Source organism: Falco peregrinus, chromosome 10, assembly GCF_023634155.1.
Source record: "Falco peregrinus isolate bFalPer1 chromosome 10, bFalPer1.pri, whole genome shotgun sequence".
Taxonomy (NCBI): domain Eukaryota; kingdom Metazoa; phylum Chordata; class Aves; order Falconiformes; family Falconidae; genus Falco; species Falco peregrinus.
In genome coordinates this window covers 1,008,065-1,028,510 of record NC_073730.1, presented here as the reverse complement: position 1 = coordinate 1,028,510, position 20,446 = coordinate 1,008,065, and the positions used below count along the sequence as shown (strand labels likewise).

The 20,446-nt window shown below is 40.9% G+C and overlaps 1 protein-coding gene and 1 long non-coding RNA gene across 2 annotated transcripts in view; one reads left to right on the top strand and one right to left on the bottom strand.

Moving 5' to 3' along the window:
- LOC114013454 (uncharacterized) overlaps positions 1 to 20,446 on the top strand; it is a 38,799-nt gene that overhangs the window by 12,231 nt on the left and 6,122 nt on the right. Inside the window, exon 4 of the long non-coding RNA XR_008749085.1 lies at positions 19,591 to 19,677. This is a non-coding gene — a long non-coding RNA (uncharacterized LOC114013454). The remainder of the gene's footprint in view (positions 1 to 19,590; positions 19,678 to 20,446) is intronic.
- Positions 928 to 16,925, bottom strand: ATP6V1G3 (ATPase H+ transporting V1 subunit G3). Its single transcript, XM_005242021.3, has 3 exons — positions 15,620 to 16,925; positions 4,627 to 4,727; positions 928 to 1,384 (listed from the first exon to the last, which is right to left on the bottom strand). Exons 1-3 carry the CDS (start codon positions 15,699 to 15,701, stop codon positions 1,211 to 1,213), a joined length of 357 nt encoding a protein of 118 aa, XP_005242078.1. The 5' UTR covers positions 15,702 to 16,925; the 3' UTR covers positions 928 to 1,210.

Sequence of the window (20,446 nt, the reverse complement as noted above, 5' to 3'; positions counted from 1 at the left end):
TATCAGCTGTATAAACATTGCTGGAACAGGAGATTGCCTATGACTAGCTGCTGTGAAATTGAAATCATTTGTCTGTGTCTACACGGACCGAAAATCATGACTATTGTTTGCTAGTCATTGCAATTTTTCAAGCTTCTTTTCTAATTCAGTGTAATTTTGTAGTGGAGACAAAGCATTAAAGTGGTGGAGACAAAGCATTAAAGTGGGTTCATGATGCAGGTGTGTGCCGGGCCCCCCATTTCATCAGTGCCTCCCATCAGATTTAATGAGCCTCGCCCTGAAAGCACCAGATCATATTCTATTTTCCAGACTTCAGTAGAATTTATTCTAAGGGAAATCTGTGCCGTTTCAGAGGGAAGTATTACTCAAGGTCACTCAGGGTAAACAAAGTGAGCTCTAACTGACATGATTTCTGTGAACAACCTGTGGGTTAAGGTACCATTTGGCTTAACTGGTGTAGAGTTTGAGCCCATGGATTCCTGTGCTTTCAGTGTAACTGTGTAGATAACGATGGACATGTTAGTCCATGCCTTGAACCAAAGCAGTTTTGTAGATAATGGTTACTCCTGTTCTTGCTTTTCAGACGTAACAAAGCTATACAAAGTTTGTGGTGTGGTTAAACAACAGGACAATACTTTGAGTTGGCTTTTGAATGTAATTCTGTACACGTCAGCTATTTTTTGCTTTAAATTAGCATAAAAGAATCAAAAATATGTTGACCTATTGTTTTTGACCAAAAGCTACGGAGTTCCTATATGTTCCATGACCTGACCGCTCCATGTGTCACAAGAAAAACAGAAATAATTTAAGTTTTTGTGATACTCTTGTTTCACGTGCCTTGAAGTACAATGAAGATTGGGGTAAACAGACTTTATGCAACACCACATCTTAGTACAGAACATTTTATAAGAGAAAAGGAGTCAAGATTCCCACTGAAAAGCTGCTGGTGTCAAATAATCATTTATTCTGCTGTTGCTGGCTTGCCCTCATCTGAATGACAGGGGCTTTGCTACCAACAGGAAACAGTATTTCAACAAATGCTTGTGAAATCCTGTATAATTCTTGTCACATCAAAAGCCTGTGTGGAACTCTGTGATTTTCGCTTTAGTGTTCTTCTCACACATACAGAAACAATAAATGAGGAAATATTTATGCTTATCATTAAAGGGCTACTTCTTACAAACATCCTTCCTCAGCACATCAATGGATCTTAAACCGCGTGTCTGAAGTTTGGGTGAACTTCAGGGTTGATGTCACATATTGTGCTCAAAAGCTTTTTCATCATGCTCTCCATGTTCTTGTGGTAGCTGCTAGAGAGGTTTCGGATGGTTTCTGTTGTTTGCTCTTCTATTTTAGTGGAGAGGTTACCTTGGGAGCCCATTACCTGAAAAGCAGAAGTCCTCTGAGCAAAATAAAGGGTTACGTATGACTATGTTTACTGTGCTTTTCTTCATCATCTAGCATAAACGTAATGCAAACATGCCACTTCATCCTAATATTAAGGATATGATCTAGGTTGAACTGTACATGTGAAAACAGGATTAAAGGGAACTCTTGCATCTGCTCATTAGCAATGGGAACCTCCCCATGTAATGAAAGTTTCCCAGCTCACTGTGGGAACTACATTGTGCACATTTTGTCTTTTATATCGCTCATTTTAATTTGTTTTCTATTTTAATGACTAGTCAACTAAGTTCTATCACCAGTGTGCTTCGTTTGGCCTCACTGAGAATGAATGTGAGCGTGGCTAAGGAGCAAAACATGGGAAAGGCTTCCTGACAATGCATAATTACAGTTTCAGAGTACTTGAAATGTCTTCAGCAGTTAGTGATGTATAACCCTCAATAGGCCTCAGACAAGGTCTTTTAATGTTACATTTTCTTATCTGGCGAAATACCAGACAGCTTCTGGCACACTTAATATCAGGACATTCGCTTAGAATTTAATTAACTCTGGACTCGCTGAGCATTTTAGCAAGGTTATGTTATAAACAGATGCATGCGTTCCAAATCCTGTGACTTTGCTCCCTCCTCCCCCACTGCCCCAACATCCCGTGAATTCTTCCCTTATGGAAAAGTCCTTCAGATACCAGCAGAGAAATTGGTTTCCAGCTAAAAAATTCCATGGGGGAGAGCAGAAGACATTTCTGCATGCTGACAGAGTAAGAAAGGAATAAGTAACATACTCTTCTTGTTCCTGCCATGGTTATCTGGGGTAGACTAGCAGCTGAAATGAACCTGTGATGTTAATGGGATACCTAGACATGACCAGAAACAAGGAGGCAGTCGTTTGCTTTATTTTCCATGAGATTTCAGCCCAACTGAGTTCTTAAAAGAAGGAAAAGCAACTGATTTAAGACCTTTTGCAGAAATCACCTTTGCAATTCTGTTTATCAGTACCTGGCAACATAGTAGGAAGTTTTTCCATAATCCAGATGTAAAACACTTTTCTATTTGGAAGAAATACAGGATGTAGATGTCATTGTAAATATTGGGAAAAGATTATAGTTTTCTGTGGTAACTATTTTTAGCTGGCATTTTATTGTAGCTTTTAGACAAGTTGTAAGGGTCTCATGTGGATGTGGGAAAGATTGTACAGCTTAGACCAGATTTATGAAGCTGTTTTTTTCCACTGGGGAAAATACATTTCTAGAGATCCCAGATGGTTGCATATTATCCAGCTACTAAATACTTTTGAAAAACCTCAAGAAAAGTATCATAATTTTAAGAAGAGCCTCTGCAGACTGGGAACCTGCTTTCTCAGTTCATGCTAATAGTGTAACTTGAGATACTTGATTCTTACTCTTTTGTGTAGTCCGTGTGTGTCCCCCCCTCCCCCTTTTTCTGCTTCTGAATTTGAAGACCTTTTTATTGTCGGAATGAAGACAATGCTCTGCTTAGTCTGTGGCTTCTGCTGACTTTGAAGATCTGTCCCGTATTTTCCCATACTGGTTTTATGCTAGGGTCATTCCAAAGTTGCTAAAAAGTTACATTGACTTGGAAGCCACAAAATTCGGAACTAGGCTGTGTATCTCCACAGTTCAGTGATCTCAGACCCTGCATATAAACACCATAAGCAGCAACAAAATTGGTTTGAGATCTGTGCTTAAATTTTGTATAGTCTGAAAAAAAATAATCTTGCATATTGTCACTCTAACCTCAAATTAATTGTTATTTTCTATTGCTGCTGTTGCTCATTCTGAACTGATATGGAACATCTCATAGTATGAGAAAATTTATCCCAATTTGCATACAGCAACACAAAGAGGAGGAATCACATTAAATGAGACTGTGACAAAGAATTAAAAATACTTCTGTCCAAATACCTGAGCCAATAAACTGAACTGGGCATCAGGCTTCCCTCTGCACTGGTTTAGCTGGAACTCCTGCCTGCCTTCCAGGCACAGGTTAGTAAAGATGGCATTTCTCTGGGTAGATAAATACTCCGCATAATGGGGTCAGAGAATGTGAAGGAGGACTGCAATGACCTTGTACAACATGCTGCCATTCGAGGAGCAATATGTGCTCTGTCGTGCTTGTGTGAAATGTTCAGTTGGCAAAGAGTGGCATTTCCATTCAGCTTTAATTTTGTTTGTGACAAAAAAATTGAGTTCACACAAAAGCAACATCTTTTCTCTTCTGCTATTTAAGATCTACAACCAGAAGTCTGGCTTGAATGAAAAGATGAACAAATTTTAGAGGTGTTTTTTGCTTTATTTTAGTAAATGTCTGAAATTGTGCATGTGAGACAATTACACCTGGCCTGGCTGTGTGACAGTGTGTCTGGGGGCTGGCAGTGTATGTTAAGAGACTTTGGGTGTATATCTGTTCCTAAGGCTTGATCTCTGCTGGGAAATGTTTCATGTGAAGTGTGACTGAAATGACAGGTTTGTAAAGCAGTTTTTATTTGACCTCTTTGGCTTTTTTGGTAATGGCTTTTGCACATGTAGTTTCCTTGCCTTTGCACAAAACAAGCAAGGGAAAAAAACAAGAACAAGAGTGTAAGAGGAAGATCACCAAGTAAAAAGAGAACTGTTTATGAACCTTCATGAATATAGTAAAGAGAACTGCAAGATGACATAAGTGTATAAAATGCACTGTAATTCAGATACGAAAATATCAGCCAGGCCACTTTTACTATGAAAATGTAGTGAAAAACTCCAAAGTTTTGGTGATTTCAGTTCATCAAAGATGTAGTCTTATGTGCAGTCAAAAAAGTCAGCTAAGATGGAACAGAAACAGAAAGAAAGATTTTAAATCTTTGCTTTTATGGAAACATCCATCTTACTGAAACCTCCAGTTTCAAGACAGGAGTGAGGTCTGTCTGGAGTTAAAGAAAGAGGACCCAAAGGTATTTTGCCTTAAGGGAGATACATCTTCAAAGGACAAGCATGAACCAAGTACAGAAGCTGGACAATTTTGGTGCTGAAAGTCCACAATACCTTCTACAAATGCATTCAAAACTTGTGAAGAAGACAAAATGAAACATACACACATCATAGGTGATAGTTCTGTGTTTAATTGGTATGATCGTGTTTGTTTGCAGAAGTCTCCAGGTGACACTGTTTGAAGCAATTTGTTTTACCATTGAGCAGACTGACATTATAAAAGAGTGTTTCTTACTTACATTTGTTTGCTTGTTCCGAAATTCCTTCTCTCTCTGTAACCGGTAGTGGTCTATCTCGGCTATGGCTTCTTCTTTGGCCTGCTTCAGCCTTTTCCCCTTTCCTGATGGGGGAAGACACAGGGATTTACTTCACACTCGTCACTGTATCCCAAAAGATGAATCTCTCTACGTCAGATTCACAGATGGAGTGACGGACTCCACTCATAAGAGAGAAGCAGCAATATGTTTATTGGTATGAAACAGCAATTTAACAAAGCTTGATAGTAAATATGACCATTGTTTAATAAGATTTGATGGCAAGGTACATGGGATTATTTACTGCACAGAGGACAGGGTCAGACACATCTGTCAGGGAGACCCTCCTGTTGAGTGCTGAGGTTCAGAAAGGACCCTTTGTGCCCTGAACTCCTTCTCAGAGGGGAGATTAGGTGCGGCTGCATCCAGACATAGTCTCAGACTTGGTCAATGGTTTATATCTAAAGGATTACTTGTGCACAATCAATTCTTAATACCACTTAGTGAAGATTTTCAAAGTTTAGCATGCTATTAATTGGTTACTGAGAATCTGTTGTGGCAAGGAATCTCTCAGCCTTGCCACAATCAGAAGTATTTCATGTGGCATAATAAAACAGACAAAGCTTTGAGAAAAGTCAACAGCCTCTCGGTTTGCACAAGAACGGTCAGAAGAGCTGACGTGATTTATGTAGGGTACTTTTGGATTGAAAGCCAGTCACACAAGTATCTACCTTCTGAGACCAGCTCCCTGTGTGAAAGCACACATCAAATGAAAAGCTTGTTGGTTTGCTAACAGAAGTCTTTGCAACTACACATTATCTCATAACACAAATGCCATTTTTTTTAATTACAGCTTAGTGTTTAAATAAATAACTATCTTTCCTTTTTCAGCAATAGTAGCAGCCAGATAACAGATTTTAGTTGTCACTGATGGGAAAAGACGTTATTCTGTAAGATTTGCTGTACTGATGGGTTGCCAGCATCCCTTCATCCCACACCAACTGGATTCTGCTTAGACCTGGCATATTTCCAAAGTACTACAAAATAAGTCTTAACCACTACCAAACTGAGTTGCAACTTCAGGCTTTGTCCTTTTCTCACACCCCCCACTCCCCCACCCCCCTCAACATTTGCTAAATGCAGAGGTGAGTGATTAAGAGAAAAAGGAGGTCACTGGTATTCTCTAGTAATGCATAGAAAATATAGAAAACATTTATTTTTCTTTTCTTTTTAAACAGGAGGGTGATATGTAAGGTGGCATTTTAGACTGTAGTGGAAACCAGAGCCTTTCTCCTGAAAAAGTTTGTTTACATAATTGTGTTCACTATGAATCGTTACTTTTGTCTCAAGTAAAATGCTGAGGGTTTGTTAAATCAAGCCCATCTGTGTCATTGCAGGACTGGGCATAAGGTAGTTCCTGGGTCTAGTAGGGATGGAGTAAAAGGTTTGATGAGAAGGTGATGCTTAAATTTTTACATGAAGCAGGTGTTGAACGTGTCATAACCACCCCATGGCGATGTATCTCAGTCTACTTGTTTTGTATCAAGTCGGTAGAGCTGCATGGATCTCCGCAGGACACTGCTATGCTAGTTGGTGAGGTAAAAATCTTTTTCTAACTGATGGGGCCGTAGACCTCTTGCATTGAAAGTTGATATATTTGAGACACCTGGGTTGATGCTGATTTTTTGGGGTCTCTTTCCCGCTGTACAGCTAGAATTTTAGGAGTTGGAGGAGCTAATACTCCCTTTTCTTAATGGGAGAAAAGCTATTGCTTAGTTGCTTAAATTAGGATATCACAAGAACAAGAGAATGGAGACTAGGCAACTGAAAAAGGTGTCTTGATCTGATGTGCGAAACATCTATTTATTTACTTATCATAACCACGTACTTAACATTATTGAACAATATGAATACTTTTGTAAGGGCATAAGCTAAGCAATCCAGGAGGTTCCTGGAATGTGTTGATGATAACTTCCTTCTCCAAGTGATAGAGGAGCCAGTGAGAAGTGCTGTGCTGGACCTTGTGCTCAACAGCAAGGAGGGGCTGGTGGGGAATGCGAAGCTCAAGGGCAGCCTTGGCTGCAGTGACCATGAAATGGTGGAGTTCAAGATCCTTAGGGCAGCGATCAGGGTGCACAGCAAGCTCACTACCCTGGACTTCAGGAGAGCAGACTCTGGCCTCTTCAGGGGTCTGCTTGGTAGAGTACCATGGGATAAAGACCTGAAAGGAAGAAAGGCCCAAGAAAGGCGGTTAACATTTGAGGCTCACCTCCCCCAAGCTCAGGATTGATGCATCCCAACAAAGAGGAAGACAGGCAAAAGTGCCTGGAGGCCTGCATGGATGAACAAGGAGCTCCTGGACAAACTCGAACACAGGAAGGAAACCTGCAGAAGGTGGAAGCCAGAACAGGGAGCCTGGGGGAACACAGAGAAATTGTCTGAGCAGCCAGGGATCAGATTAGGAAAGCTAAAGCCGTGATAGAATTAGATCTGTCCAGGGACATCAGGGGCAACAAGAAAAGCTTCTACAGGTATGTTAGTGGTAGAAAGAAGATGTGGGCCTCCTCTGGAAGGAAGTGAGAGACCTGGTTACCGAGGATATGGAGAAGGCTGAGGTACCCAATGAATTTTTTGCCTTGGTCTTCACCAGTAAGTACTCTAGCCACACTGTGCAAGTTACAGAAGGCAAAGGCAGGGACTGGGAGAATGAAGAACCACCTGCTGTAAGAGATCAGGTTCATGAACATCAAAGGAATCTGAAGGTGCACAGGTCCATGGGACCTGATGAGATGCATCTGTAGGTCCAGAGGGAACTGGTGTGTGGAGTGGCTAAGCCACTATTCATCATATTTCAGAAGTCGTGGCAGTCCAGGAAGTACCCACAGACTGGAAAAAGGGAAATATAACCCCCATTTTTAAAAAGGGAAAAAAGGAGGTTCTGGGGAACTACAGGCTGGTCAGTCTCACCTTGGTGCCTGGCAAGATCATGGAGCAGATCTTCCTGGAAACTATCCTAAGGCACATGGAAAATAAGGAGGTGATTGGTGACAGCCAACATGGCTTCACTAAGGGAAAATCATGCCTGACAAATGTGGTGGCCTTCTACAATGGTGTTGGTGGGTAATGGAAGAGTGACAGACATCATCTACCTAGACTTCTGCAAAGCATTCGACACTGTCCTGCATAACATCCTTGTCTCTAAACTGGAAAAACATGGATTTGATGGGTATACCACTCAGTGGATAAGTAATGGGCTGGATGGTTGCACTCAAAGAGGTGTGGTCGATAGCTTGGTGTCCAAGTGAAGACGAGTGTCGAGTGGTGTTCCTCAGGGGTCAGTATTGCGATGGCACTATTTAACATTTTTGTTGGTAGCAAGGATGGTGGAATTGAGTGCACCCTCAGCGAGTTTTCCGATGACATGAAACTATGTGGTGTGGTTGGCATGCTGGAGGAAAGGGATGCCATCCAGAGGGACCTTGACAGACGGGCCTGTGTGAACCTCATGAAGTTCAGCAAGGTCAAGTGCAAGGTCCTGCACATGGGTCAGGGCAATCCTAAGCATGAATACAGGCTGGGCAGACAATGGATTGAAAGCAGCCCTGAGGAGAAACACTTGGGGATGCTGGTGAACAAGAAGCTCAACATGACCCACAAGTGTATGCTTGCAGCCCAGAAAGCCAAGCAAACCCTGGGCTGCATCAAAGAAGTATGGCCAGTAGGTCAAGGGAGGTGATTCTTCCCCTCTATTCTGTTCTTGTGAGACCCCACCTGGAGTACTGCATCCAGCTCTGGGGCTCCCAACATAATAGGGATACGGACCTGTTGGAGTGTGTCCAGAGGAGAGCCACAAAGATGGTCAGAGTGCTGGAGCACCTCTGCTACAGAGGCAGACTGAGAGATTTTGGGTTGTTCAGTCTGGAGAAGGCTCTGGGAAGACCTTGTAGCAGCCTTCCAGTACTTAAAGGGGGCCTGCGAGAAAGCTGCAGAGGGACTTTTTGCAAGGGTGTGTAGTGATAGGACAAGGGGGAATGGCTTTAAACTGCAAGAGGGGAGATTTAGATAAGATATTAGGAAGAAATTATTCACTATGAGGATGGTGAGACACTGGAATAGGTTGCCCAGAGTAGTGGGTCCCCCATCCCTGGAAGTGTTCAGGGCCAGGCTGGATGGGGCTTTGAGCCTGGTCTAGTGGGAGGTGTCCCTGCCCATGGCAGGGGGGTTGGAACTAGATGGTCTTTAAGGTCCCTTCCAACCCAAACCATTCTATGATATTTTTTTGGTTTTTAAATCTTTCAGTTCAAGCACAACAGTTGAAAACTACTTTTCCTGAAGTCCTAAGGAGCATTCTCCAACTGGGCTAGAAAGGCGAGCATTAGTATTTCTGATTTATTTTCTCCAGGCTGCTACGTTGAATTGATTACGCCTGTGCTGGGCTTCTGAAGCCTTATCGGGTGTGACATATAGCAATCTGCTTCCACTGAGCGTGGCACCATGAGGAAGCTGAATCCTGGGAGGAAGACTGTTGATTTTGATACATCTGAGATTGAACAAAAGCCTGGGTAAAATGCCTGATCCAGCAGTATAGTATCTGCCCATTTGACAGTTCCTTCTGAAGTCATTATCTGCAGATGGCTGAGTAGAAGCAGAGAGGGGCCTGAAGTGTGTAGGCTTCCTTTTGAAGTCTTGATCCCTGGACTGTTTGATTTTGTGGGTGTGCTTATTGTGGGACCTGGGGTGTGTGGTTGTATAAAGGCTTTTCTCGCAGGAAGGAGCAGACTGGTGAGGAACCAGATAGCTTCACTGCCTCTCAGTTCGTCAGTGCAGTGCTCTCTTGTGTAGTTAATCATATTTCTGAGTCCTTACGCCAGCGAGACACTGTGCGTATGTACATAAAGGGGCAGCGAGTCACTTTAAAACCTAGCATGTACTTTTCCTAGAGTTTGTGTGTGTTTGATAAGGGCTGATTCTCTCAACTTCTGCCACTCACCGTATGAAGTCTTGGGACCAGTTTACAGATTTATGTAAGATCCTGACATTGGTCTGGACAACAAAATTTGGAACAAGGTTTAGGCCTGTATTTTGAAGTTTCCCTTATTCTCCTCTCCAGATTTGGAGCTGATCAGCTTTTTATAGAGTGTTTTTTTCCTCTAGGAGCAGAGCTGGGGGTGATTCTCTGGAGCTGGAAATCGGGAGGAGTGACTACGGTGAAGCTCTGCCAATTTCACCAGCTGAGGAACTGGATCTCTATAGCAAATTAAATTACTTCAAAATCAGTGGGATTTTAATTTTGAATTCCATCTGGGGGGCCATCTGTAGTAAATATGTTGCATATTTGGCTACCAGATAGATAAATCCATTTAAAATGCACAAAATGGAAAGAGACTTACTGTAAAACAACAGTTCATTTGCCTCTGACAATGTAGCTAGTGAACCAAAAACGTGTATATATATATATGTACATGTCAGCTCTTGACAGTGCACTGGAGTAAGCACAATACATAGGGTGTCACTGTAGGGTGACTGCCATTTCATTTTTCCATGATGCCTTTAGGATTGGCACAGCAGGAACCTGCTGCTTCCTATTTAATTAAGTGGAAAAGCTGTAAGTAAATTACTGCTAGTTCAACAACGTTGTGGACAGAATCGGCAACTGCCAACATATGTGGTAGTGCATATGCTGCACCTGATTAAGTTAAGCAGAAACTAGAGCTTAACCTGCTGTTTCACTAGAGAAAAACCAAAATTAATTAGTCAGTCTGTTATTAACCACTTGTCTGCTACCTTAGTTGTGCAATACAGGATTGCCTTTTCAAAGTCTCACTGATTCTCTGCAGAGCACGGCCGAGCTGAAATCAAACCTTACACACTGCAGGGTGGAAAAGCATTGAAATTCAGCCAAGATTATGCAAAAAAAGGGCAAGAAATACAGGGTGATGGGCAAACCAACCTGTCCCTGTGACATTTCCTCTAGGATCATAAAAGTGAGGTACAGAAAGCTCCAAGTTTGAAGAGGCTTTTGCCCCAAAGGGCATGCAACGTGGTCCAGGTTTGCTGCTGCTCCTTTGTCCCTCCTTCCCGTCCTTGAAGATGGGGAGCAGCAACGCAGCTGTGCTATGCCTGGTTTCCTTGACCACTGTTGTCCATGATTACTGTAGCTGGCAGCCTATACATTTCTAGGCATCATGTTAAATTGGTGAAATCTTAACTAACTTTGTGTCTGTATTAGCCCTGTATTAGATTTTCTTACCTAACATGGGGAGGCATAATTAGTATGGGGAAAGGCTGTATTCTTCTGTCTAGGTAATTCTGTGATGCTAATGAAATACCTACCTAGCTCTGGTTAGATCCAGAAGAACTGGTGAGATTTTTTAGGCTGTTGGGGTTTTTTAGATCTTGCAAGAAAATGTAGGAAACAAAAATGTTGCATTCTAATTTGATTAAACACGATGGTATCTTACTTTCCCAAAACTGCCATGCTAAAATTTGCTTTCTGTTTTCAAACACATCATCGAGGCTTCTAGCTGAATTTCTTCATAGAAATCATGTCATAGGAAGGAGTTGCCAAAAATTATTAATATTTTCTTTAAATAGGACCATTTCAGTTGTCTTCAAGAGCATTAAACTGTCTGCAAAATGGCATTTAGGGATGCTCATTTTGTGAAAACTATTTTGCACTTTTAATAAAATAGTATAGAAGCAGCTGATCAGTATATATAGCTTTTTCGGTAGATAAAATATGTCCTGGGTATTATCCAACAGAATGCCATGTATATAATTTTGTTTACAATATCTTATTTTGATTAAGATTTTTTTTTAATCTGACTTCCCAAAATCTTTCAGCTGAGTTTTCATTTTATTAGGCACTAGAAATTCAAGCCAAGATATAAAAATCTATAGGAAAACAAATTTTGCTAAACCCAGTGTCCATGACACATTTGTTTCCCTTGTTTTACCCAGAAGGATTTTCAGGAATTGATGTCTTGGCTCTGACAATGCTCAGTTATTTCGGGGATCCAAATTATGCTTCAAGCAAAACTGATAGATAAAGCAGTGCTGTGGGTAAAAGGCCAAAGTTTTGCAGATTGTTATTGGTTTCTGTTTAATCAATTTAATAGTTTCAGCCTTGCATATGTGTGCATTTACCAACAAACTATTAATAATTTTCAGATATAAATGATATCAGCCAATGTACAGCAGAGCTTTAGCACTATATTTTTGCTTTGTTTCGTGTCTATAACTGTAATTTCATTTATTATCTTAATTTTTCAGTTATCCAAAGTGGATTTTGCATTACAAACAGCTGCACATATGTCAGCAAAACTTAGGCCTGTTATCTGTTTATATACAATATTATGTGTGTTCATGCTGTATTTTGATCTGATTATGAGTATCAACTGTAAACACCGAAGGGTTTGCATAGGGGTAGTTTTGCTATTGGCACTTCCTTGAAAATTACTTCTCCTGGTTGTGTCCCATGAACATTCTACCATTCGTTCTTCTCATGTTGAAGTGTAGAGTAGTGGGACTCCCTCGTGCAGTGTCTGTTTGAGGTAACAAAGGAGGTCATAGGTGCAGGTTAGCAGGGACGTGACTGCGTTTGTACTTGCTCGGCAGGTTGATTGCTTTCACTGGCAGCCCAGGCCCGCAGAGCGCCAGGCCCTGAGCAGAAGCTGCCAATCTGAGCTGGTACCAGGTGGATCTGGGCTGGCGTTTTCTGGGGTGAAGCAGCATGTCCTTGCCTTGTTTGCCAGATTGTGTGTCTGGCAAACCGATTGAACTGGATATATTGGTTGCATTTCATGTATTTCGTTTTATCTTAATTTTTATGCTCAGACTATGCAATCCTTTATGCTGATCTAACTGCAGAATCACTCTGGGGGGAAGAGACTGTTGAAGTAATTCTGACTTGGCATAACTAGATTCAGCACTAGAAGAAACCCTTTTGTCCTTGTCCCACTGTATTTAAGTTATGCTGGTATAGTTAAGCATCTAAGGTGGCATAGTGACATTGCTACGAAAAATACTAAGGGCAACAGAAATTTTATTTTATTTTGTAGCTTTGCTGCAAGCCTCTTGTAATGCTGCATATAATAATCATAGAATGGTTTGGGTTGGAAGAGACCTTAAAGACCATCTAGTTCTAACCCCCCTGCCATGGGGGGTTATGTCTTTGTCCAATGATTGTTCTGTAATGATTACTGAATAACTGTTCTGTTAGATTGGCTGTAATGCTTCCTTTAGCACAAAGTCCAGGGTGGAGTAGTCCTTAGGAAAACCCAAATCAGAAACCTGACCTTGCTTGTGTGATTCATGAGCTCTAAAATTCACAAGAGCTTTGCTATTTGCACCCTCGTAAAAACTGCTGGCAGTATTTAACACGAACAAAAAGATCCACCGAAGTCTTTAGGCTGTAGATGAATTTGCCACTTCATTAGTAAGTTAAACTTTTTGCCCTTGACCTGGTCAACCTAGGAATAAAATCTCTTAGAAATTCTTGAGGTTTTTCATGGGATCACACAGAGCTACTGGGGCTGGAAGGAGCCTCCGGGATCTGGGATCTGCTCCATCCCCTTGTGCACAGCTGGTTCGGCAAAGGCAGCTTGACTGGGGCCATATCCAGTGGGTTTCTAACATCTCTGAGGATGGAGACTCCACAGTCTTTCTGGGCAGCCTGTTCCTGGGTTTGACATCCCTCACAGATATAGAGCTGTTTTCTTATGCTTAAATTTGTGCTGTTGCCTCTTGCCCTTTCAGTGGATGCCATTGAAAAGAGTCTGGCTCTGTCTTCTCTGCTCCTGCCCCTCCTCCCCCCCTCGATTTTAGTGTATGAGAAATTTTTATTTTCCTTAATTTTTATAAAGGCAAAAAAATGTTTAGCCCTCAAAGAGAGAAGAAAATCACTGATGAAATATTTTTATTGAGTATTTTTACTGATCACCAAATTCTTCATGGATGTTTTTCTGTAGCTGCTAAATAACTTCTACCAGTGTACTAGTATTGAAGTAAGCATAGGCAGTGGTTTAATTCAAGTTTCTGACTCAGAGGGGTCTGGAAGATAGTTTACTTGTAAGAAGCCCAGTGCTTATCACAAGCACTCTGTTTAAGGCTGAGTCGATGACAGGGGAGTGTTATTTGCAGAGTACAGTTAAATACACCTGTAGCTATGTCTGGATTTTGCAAGACGTTCATCTTCAGTCATTACTTTTGTGTTATAATGACACTTTTCATTTTTGGAGTTTCTTAATTTACAAAACCTCTTTTTAACTGGCTGTATTTGAAAAAGCAAAGATGATTTTTCTGGTTTTAAAACCAAACCCAAATGAAATGAAAACAAAGCAAAAAAAGAAACCCAACCCCCAAATTAAAGGGTAATCAACATCAAGCTGTCATAGCTTAAGGCCTGATTCTGCAGCCTGTGTTCACACTTCCTCGCTGGGGGCTGTGCCTTTCCAGGTTACACACATTCTCGCTTTGGGGAACAGTGTGGTTCCTCTGCCCTACCTGAGAAGGGAAGAACCATCCCACTCAGAGCACCTCGTTTGCCTATATAAAGGTTTAATCACTTAATTATTCCTTGCTTTTTTGCTGGGACCAGCAACCCTCAGACACCATCTTTTTGTGAGCCTTCTCTTTTATGAAGGTGGGAGATTTTTTTTTTTTCTTCTTCTTCCTTCCCCCCCCCCCTCCTCCTCCTCTGTTGCTCCTGCAAGGCTGTGGGGCACAGGCAGCAGCCAGGTCCTCAGGGAAGCGATACTTGCTTTCTACTTATTTTATGTCTCCTGCTGTATGAATTAACAAGTCACGCTAATAATTAATGAACACACAGTAATGCTGATTTTTGTGTAGAAGGAATATAGAAACTACACAAATAATTTTTGTTTAGCTCCTATATCTCTCTGGAAAACAAAATACATTCCTTTATCAGCCTCTTGTTCCACATGACACTGTTTTCATGCATTTGAGTCCTGCTGGACTACATTGTTTCCTGCTGCTGGTTTCTGAATCAAGGTAACTCCATGAAACAGTATTAATGTTTCAGTGCTAATGTAGGTCAGTGCCTCATATGTAGTTGGTACCTACATTCAGGAGAATAAGGTCACCATATTTTGCATTAAATCACTGGGAGATGAATGCAGAAAATGATAAAGGAAGGACTCTACCAGGAGAATTATTTCTTTGATTTAAATTATTCTAGTAGATGCCTTCATTTCTATATTTGTTATTATTAATTTTTGCTTATATATGACTAGAATAAAAATACTTGAAATTATTATTATTATTATTGGATATCTACACATGCTTTACGCTGGGCATTTAGGCATTCAGTAAGTGACATTTATTTTAAATTGAACATTAATCACTTGGTGATTACTTGTGCTATGTAATAAGACTTGTATGAATGACCTACTACAGTACTGACAGTGCTTGTGATTATACCATGACTTTGATTACTGTCATTGTGCTGAATTCTCCCTTTATTTTCATATAACTTTTTTGAAGCCCAGCTGAGATTAGAAAGCAAGTTACTAGATTTTGTAAGTAAACAGGAGCACTGAAAAATTTATACAAGACCTATAAAGAGAAATAGAGAGTTTGGACCCTGGTCCTCCAGAGCTGGCAGCCATTGGTGTGTAGGCTTCTAGTTTAAATAGCTAAGGAAGGCTGTAATGACATTATTGGCATTGAGATAAAGCAAGAATAAATGTAGCTGACAGGATGAATATAACAAAGAAAACCTTGTTTAATGTAATAAGGCATGTGTGCGTGCACACAGAATTTTAAGCAAACTGAATGTTCAGGTTTGGTTAAATGCCTGGTTGCAGTCAAGGCACAGCAGTAATGCAAGTGAGAAGAAAGAACAGGAGCAGCACAGCTGTGATGTATACAGATGGAATAATGTTGGTTTTCTGTGAGCCACTGTAATTCTGAAGACCTCACAGTTGAAAGCTACAATAAAAGCAGTCCAGCTACTTACTTTTTTTTGCTTCCTCCAGTTTGTCCTTGGCACGTTTTTCTGCCTGCAAAAGCTGCTGGATTCCCTGAGACTGGCTGGTCATGCTGATTGCTGAGGTGGGTGAACTTCTGCAGGGACTGGAGCTTTATACAGCCGGCAGGCTCTTCCTTGTGCTTTTTGTTCTGTCGTTACAACAGATTTCCAGATTGCACCAAACCAGCCGGCTCTGCCTGGATTGCTGCTGGTCGAAAAGGCCTGCTAGTGCAATCACAAAACCACTGTAGTGAGGTTGAAAGGAATGTTGTCCCCTCCTCAGGGTCACAGAAGATCTGAAGTGCCTGATCAACAATTGGGAAGACTACTCCAAGTGGCTGGTAGTTAAATGAGGATTTTTTTTAAGCTTTTATTGCTGAAGCAAAATATAGTTAATCTTGTCAGAAGAACTGGGGGAAAAAATATGTTTCTTGGAATAAAAATCACTTCCCTGAGTGTGAAGGATCAGATTTGGTCAACAACTAGTTTTGGCTGAACACAGTGAACTGGTTGTAGGCTTCTGTTTGGTGTTATTGCTTAACATTATTCATTAGAGTTTTTTCACTTTGTTAAAAAAATCTTCATTGGGAATGAATTCATCAGGGACTAAAGTTTAAAAAAGCATGTGGTGTGGAGGTGTGCTCTGTGTTGTAATATGCCATGAGGTAGATGAGTGCTGTGGAGGGAAGCTGTGGGATTAGCTCTAAGATCCAGACTCTGGGAACATATGACTGCTGATCTAGGTCTTACTTTTAAGTCCTTACGAACACATAAGCATGGCTGTAGATGCACATCCTGTTTCCTATGGTAGGAAAATAATCTTGTAAGTTAATGCATGAATAAGCAGTATGTTTATATTTTGAATCTTTATTGAAAAAACAACAAATCCCCACTGTCACATGTACCTCAGCCATTGCACAGGAGGAAGATGTGTCAAGATGCATCATTAAAATATTTTTTTTTCTCAGTACTTCATAGCATGAGTAAAGCGTATTTATTGCAAGTTCTTCTGACGCAGCTATGTCAGGACCAGAGATCACCTTCTGATGTAAATGGCTTTTTCAGACTTCAATTAGGTAGATGTATGTGTATATATAGATATAATTTCTGCACATATATTATGAAAGACGTATGCAAAAATTATTTGTTGCTCTCTGCTAATGGTCCTTGCTGTAGGGCCCTTTCTTTTCTGGGGTGTCCTAGGACAGCTGTGCTATGCTACTTGCTTGCTGCAAGGCCGTTACCTGATCCTTATGAGGAAATGTGTACTGTTGTTACGAAGTTGTGTGGAGTTTTTTTTTTTTTGGCATTCCGCCGCCCTCCCCCCCCCCCCCCCCCGCAAAAGCTGCAGGCTTGAGAGAAAATGGATGGAGATGCCTCTTGCCCTATTACTGTCTTCAGCTGTGCTCTGAATGGCAGTCACATGGAGACTTTGAAAAGTGGGTTTGTTTTCTGATTAGTGATGTTGATGTCATGGAGTCAAATTCCACCCAGGCACTCTCTCAGGAAAATGCCAATTTCTTATAGAGTATTAGTCAATGAGTTTCTTCTTTCATCCAGAAACTGTGAGATGCCTCCTCATCTCCAGCACTGAAATCAGAGGTCTGCTCTAGCTGCAAGAGAGCAGACATGGCGCTATTTTTAGATGATTGTAATGCATAACCTTGAAGTTTATTTTATTCAGACATAGAAGAGCAAGTGATGATCAATTGTACAGAAAATATGGAAACTGTAGGGTTAGGATGCCTGTTGTGCCACTGGGGCTTGGCTCCAAATTATCTGACTGGCAAAGAAAAGCAGAAGTGGAAAAATAAAGAGATTTGGTTTACTTGGGGCAGGAAACCTGGGCTCAGAACTTTAAAGCAGTAGTTACTTAAAAATTAAATAGGAAACAGAAATGTCAGGCTTGTCTCAGACATCAAAAGTATATTCTAGGCAAAGGATCTTGTCAAGCAAATCTCATTGCTACAAGAAACGTTATGGAGCTGCTAGCAAACTAAACTGTTTCAGAGTTTCTGGACTTGGCTGAAAGCATCAGGGGTCAGGATCCTTTGATTTTTCAGAGCAGTTCTCAATGCTGTAATTATGTTACATGTGCCTCAGTAATTATCTGAATTGATATTTACAGTCTGTAAATTTTAATTAATATTTCACAAGAAATATTTCTATATGATGAATTTTTAATGGAAAAAACCCCAACCCTTGAACAAATTACAAAGCTCTTCCATTGTTAAAAAATTGATATAATTCTTCAGCAGCTCTTTTGAGCTGCAGATGTCATGTATTTCAATGTTTTACTGAATCAAAAAATACCTCAGTTTATATTTTCCTTGTAGTTAGTTCATATACAGTGTGATGGCATGGCATGCCATGCTGGCATTCCTCACAGCATCAGGTACTGGTACACCTCTGCAGGGGAGAAGATGATTATTTATTTTGGCTGGCTAATGCTTATACACATTTTGTTAGACTCCACACAAAGTACTGCCTCTCAGAACTAATTTCAGAGCTTGTCTGATGATGATGATGGTGATGATCTCAGGCTATGTTGACATGGCACCTCTGTGTATCCCACTTCATGGATAATTCATCAAAATAAAGTAGGTTAAGCCACCAACAGGCTCCTTCTTCATAACACAAGCTAATAAGAAACTTCTCTGTGTCATAGTTGCTAGCTTTCTTTCCAAGCCAGCTCCAGACTCATTTAATTAGAAAAGAGAAACCGATGTGGTGACTGGTGATGGGGGTGGGGGGAGGACTGGTGTTACTAGAGCGATAGAGGGCAGAGAGAAGTTTTTTGGTTTTGGGGTTTTTTATTTGGTGTTTTTTTTTTTAAAAACTCCTCCCTTGCCTTCTCAGCATTTCAACCTGCTATCTTGGTCCCCAGAATTTCCTGAGCTCTTTCTGGTTATCCCCACTGACAGAAAGGGAAAAATGGGCTCAGTTCTGGCATTCTCGCTCACCTGAAGCAAAGCTGTGGAGTAAAGGAATGACGGGTCATACAAGGGATGAGAGACCCTGCTGGGCTTCCTGTGCTCCATCCACAGCTTCACCAGCAGAAGCACTCTAAATCAGGCGTTTCTAGTTTAGATGGAGGCAGTGCAGCTGCTGTCTTCTCTTTGCAGATGGAAGGTCAGGGCCAGTGGGTAAATTCAACCCAGGTAGTTCAGATTATTTTATTTGGAAAAGAAATCTGTTTGCTGTTACTCAGATTGAGCCTTACCTACCATGAATGTAACAACTTCTCAGTCCATCAGCCACTGAGCAGTAAAGGCAGTGCTGTGGCATCCTTTTATTGTGGTTTAAGTGTGCACAGGCTCTCCTGTTATGTAGGAGGGCAGCAGGCAGAGTTTCTACTGAAATGTGTCGAAGTTGAAGGTCTCCCATGCATTGTCTCTGTGGCTGTATTTCCCAAAGCACACACATTTTTTTTTAATCACTCTTTTTATTACAAAAAATACTCTTTCCAAATGAGCTACTGTGACTACTAAGTAGTACGCTTTGTTCTGGCTACAACTTCAAAGCAGTGGCATCGATTCAATGATAAAGCATTAAAATCAGCAGCATGGCAGGCAGGGCAGCTGGTGTGGATGCTTTTGTGTGTCAGTGTGTGCCTTTTGTTTTGTTGCCCTGGAAAGGCCCAAGTGAGGAAAAGCAGGGTGCATACCTGCATAACTTCCTCTACATCATGATGGGGACTGCTTTTGTTATGAAAATGAGCACCTTCAAATGGACTAAGACATCGTGTTGAGAAAGAGTAGTTAATGTCAAAAGGTCTTTGTGCATAAATTAAAATGTATGCAGTGAAAACCATCAAAGTTTCTCAAAGTCATGGTCTTTTCTCTCTGAATTCAACAACCATGTTTGCTTATATTAAAAAGAAAAGTAGTAATGAACTTTGTACTGAAGTTGTCATTATGTCTGTAAGCTAGGATTCTCACTACAACATTTTCTGACAGTGACATTCTTGCTCTGTTGACATCAGCACAGTTGACATCAGCAGCCTGAATTTCACCCAGAAGCCTGAAAAATATGGGAACAAATAGGTAAGCAAAGATGAATAAATATTAAGATATTACCAGAGGTTGGTTGCTGCCATACTGGCTGGGTGAGCTTATTGACTGCTGGCCAAGTCTGTTGAGAGAGCCCCAGCTTCAGTTGGCATAGCCATCTGCCTAACGTATGTTGAACACCTATCTGTAAACCAACTCATTTTTTTCCTAAATTTGGCCTGTGTCTTAATATGAGTAATTATGTTTGCAGCTATAGTTGGTTTAGCATTGAGAGAATGCCAGCGCGAGCTTTGTATTTAATTGTTTTTTCTAAAAATCTCTTCAACTCTTTGGAGGAAAATTAAGAAAAAAGTATTTATCCTTTTATTTTTTCACTACCTATGTGATGTGATAATGCAGATAAATAATTTTTAAAAAGTGCAAAAAAAAAAAGTGCTATAGTCTCTCAAACTTTCAGGTTAATTTATAATTTGAGGATCAGTATGGTTGTGATTATTTCCTATTCTAAGTGTCTACTGTGTTCACCCCAGCCAGCAAGTAAGCATCCACCCAGCAGATTGCTCACTCCCCCACAGTGGCATGAGTGCGAGAATCAAAAGAGCAAAAGATAAAAAAGTTGTGGGTCAAGATAAAAAAGTTTAAAAAGTGAAGGGAAGGGGTGGGGGCAGTAGGCGAAGTAATACAAAAGCAGTTGCTCACCACCTCCCACAAGGTCAATGCCCAGTCAGCCTCCAAATAGTGGCTACCTTGGAAAGACCAAATCCCTAGTTTTATTGCTGAGCCTGGCATTACATCGCATGCA

Coding starts and splice junctions, on each gene's coding strand:
- ATP6V1G3 (XM_005242021.3), bottom strand. CDS start 15,701: ATGACCAGCCAGTCTCAGGGAATCCAGCAGCTTTTGCAGGCAGAAAAA. Junction 4,728..15,619: donor ACTGGAGGAAGCAAAAAAAA/GTAAGTAGCTGG, acceptor TTCCCCCATCAG/GAAAGGGGAAAAGGCTGAAG. Junction 1,385..4,626: donor TTCGGAACAAGCAAACAAAT/GTAAGTAAGAAA, acceptor TCTGCTTTTCAG/GTAATGGGCTCCCAAGGTAA.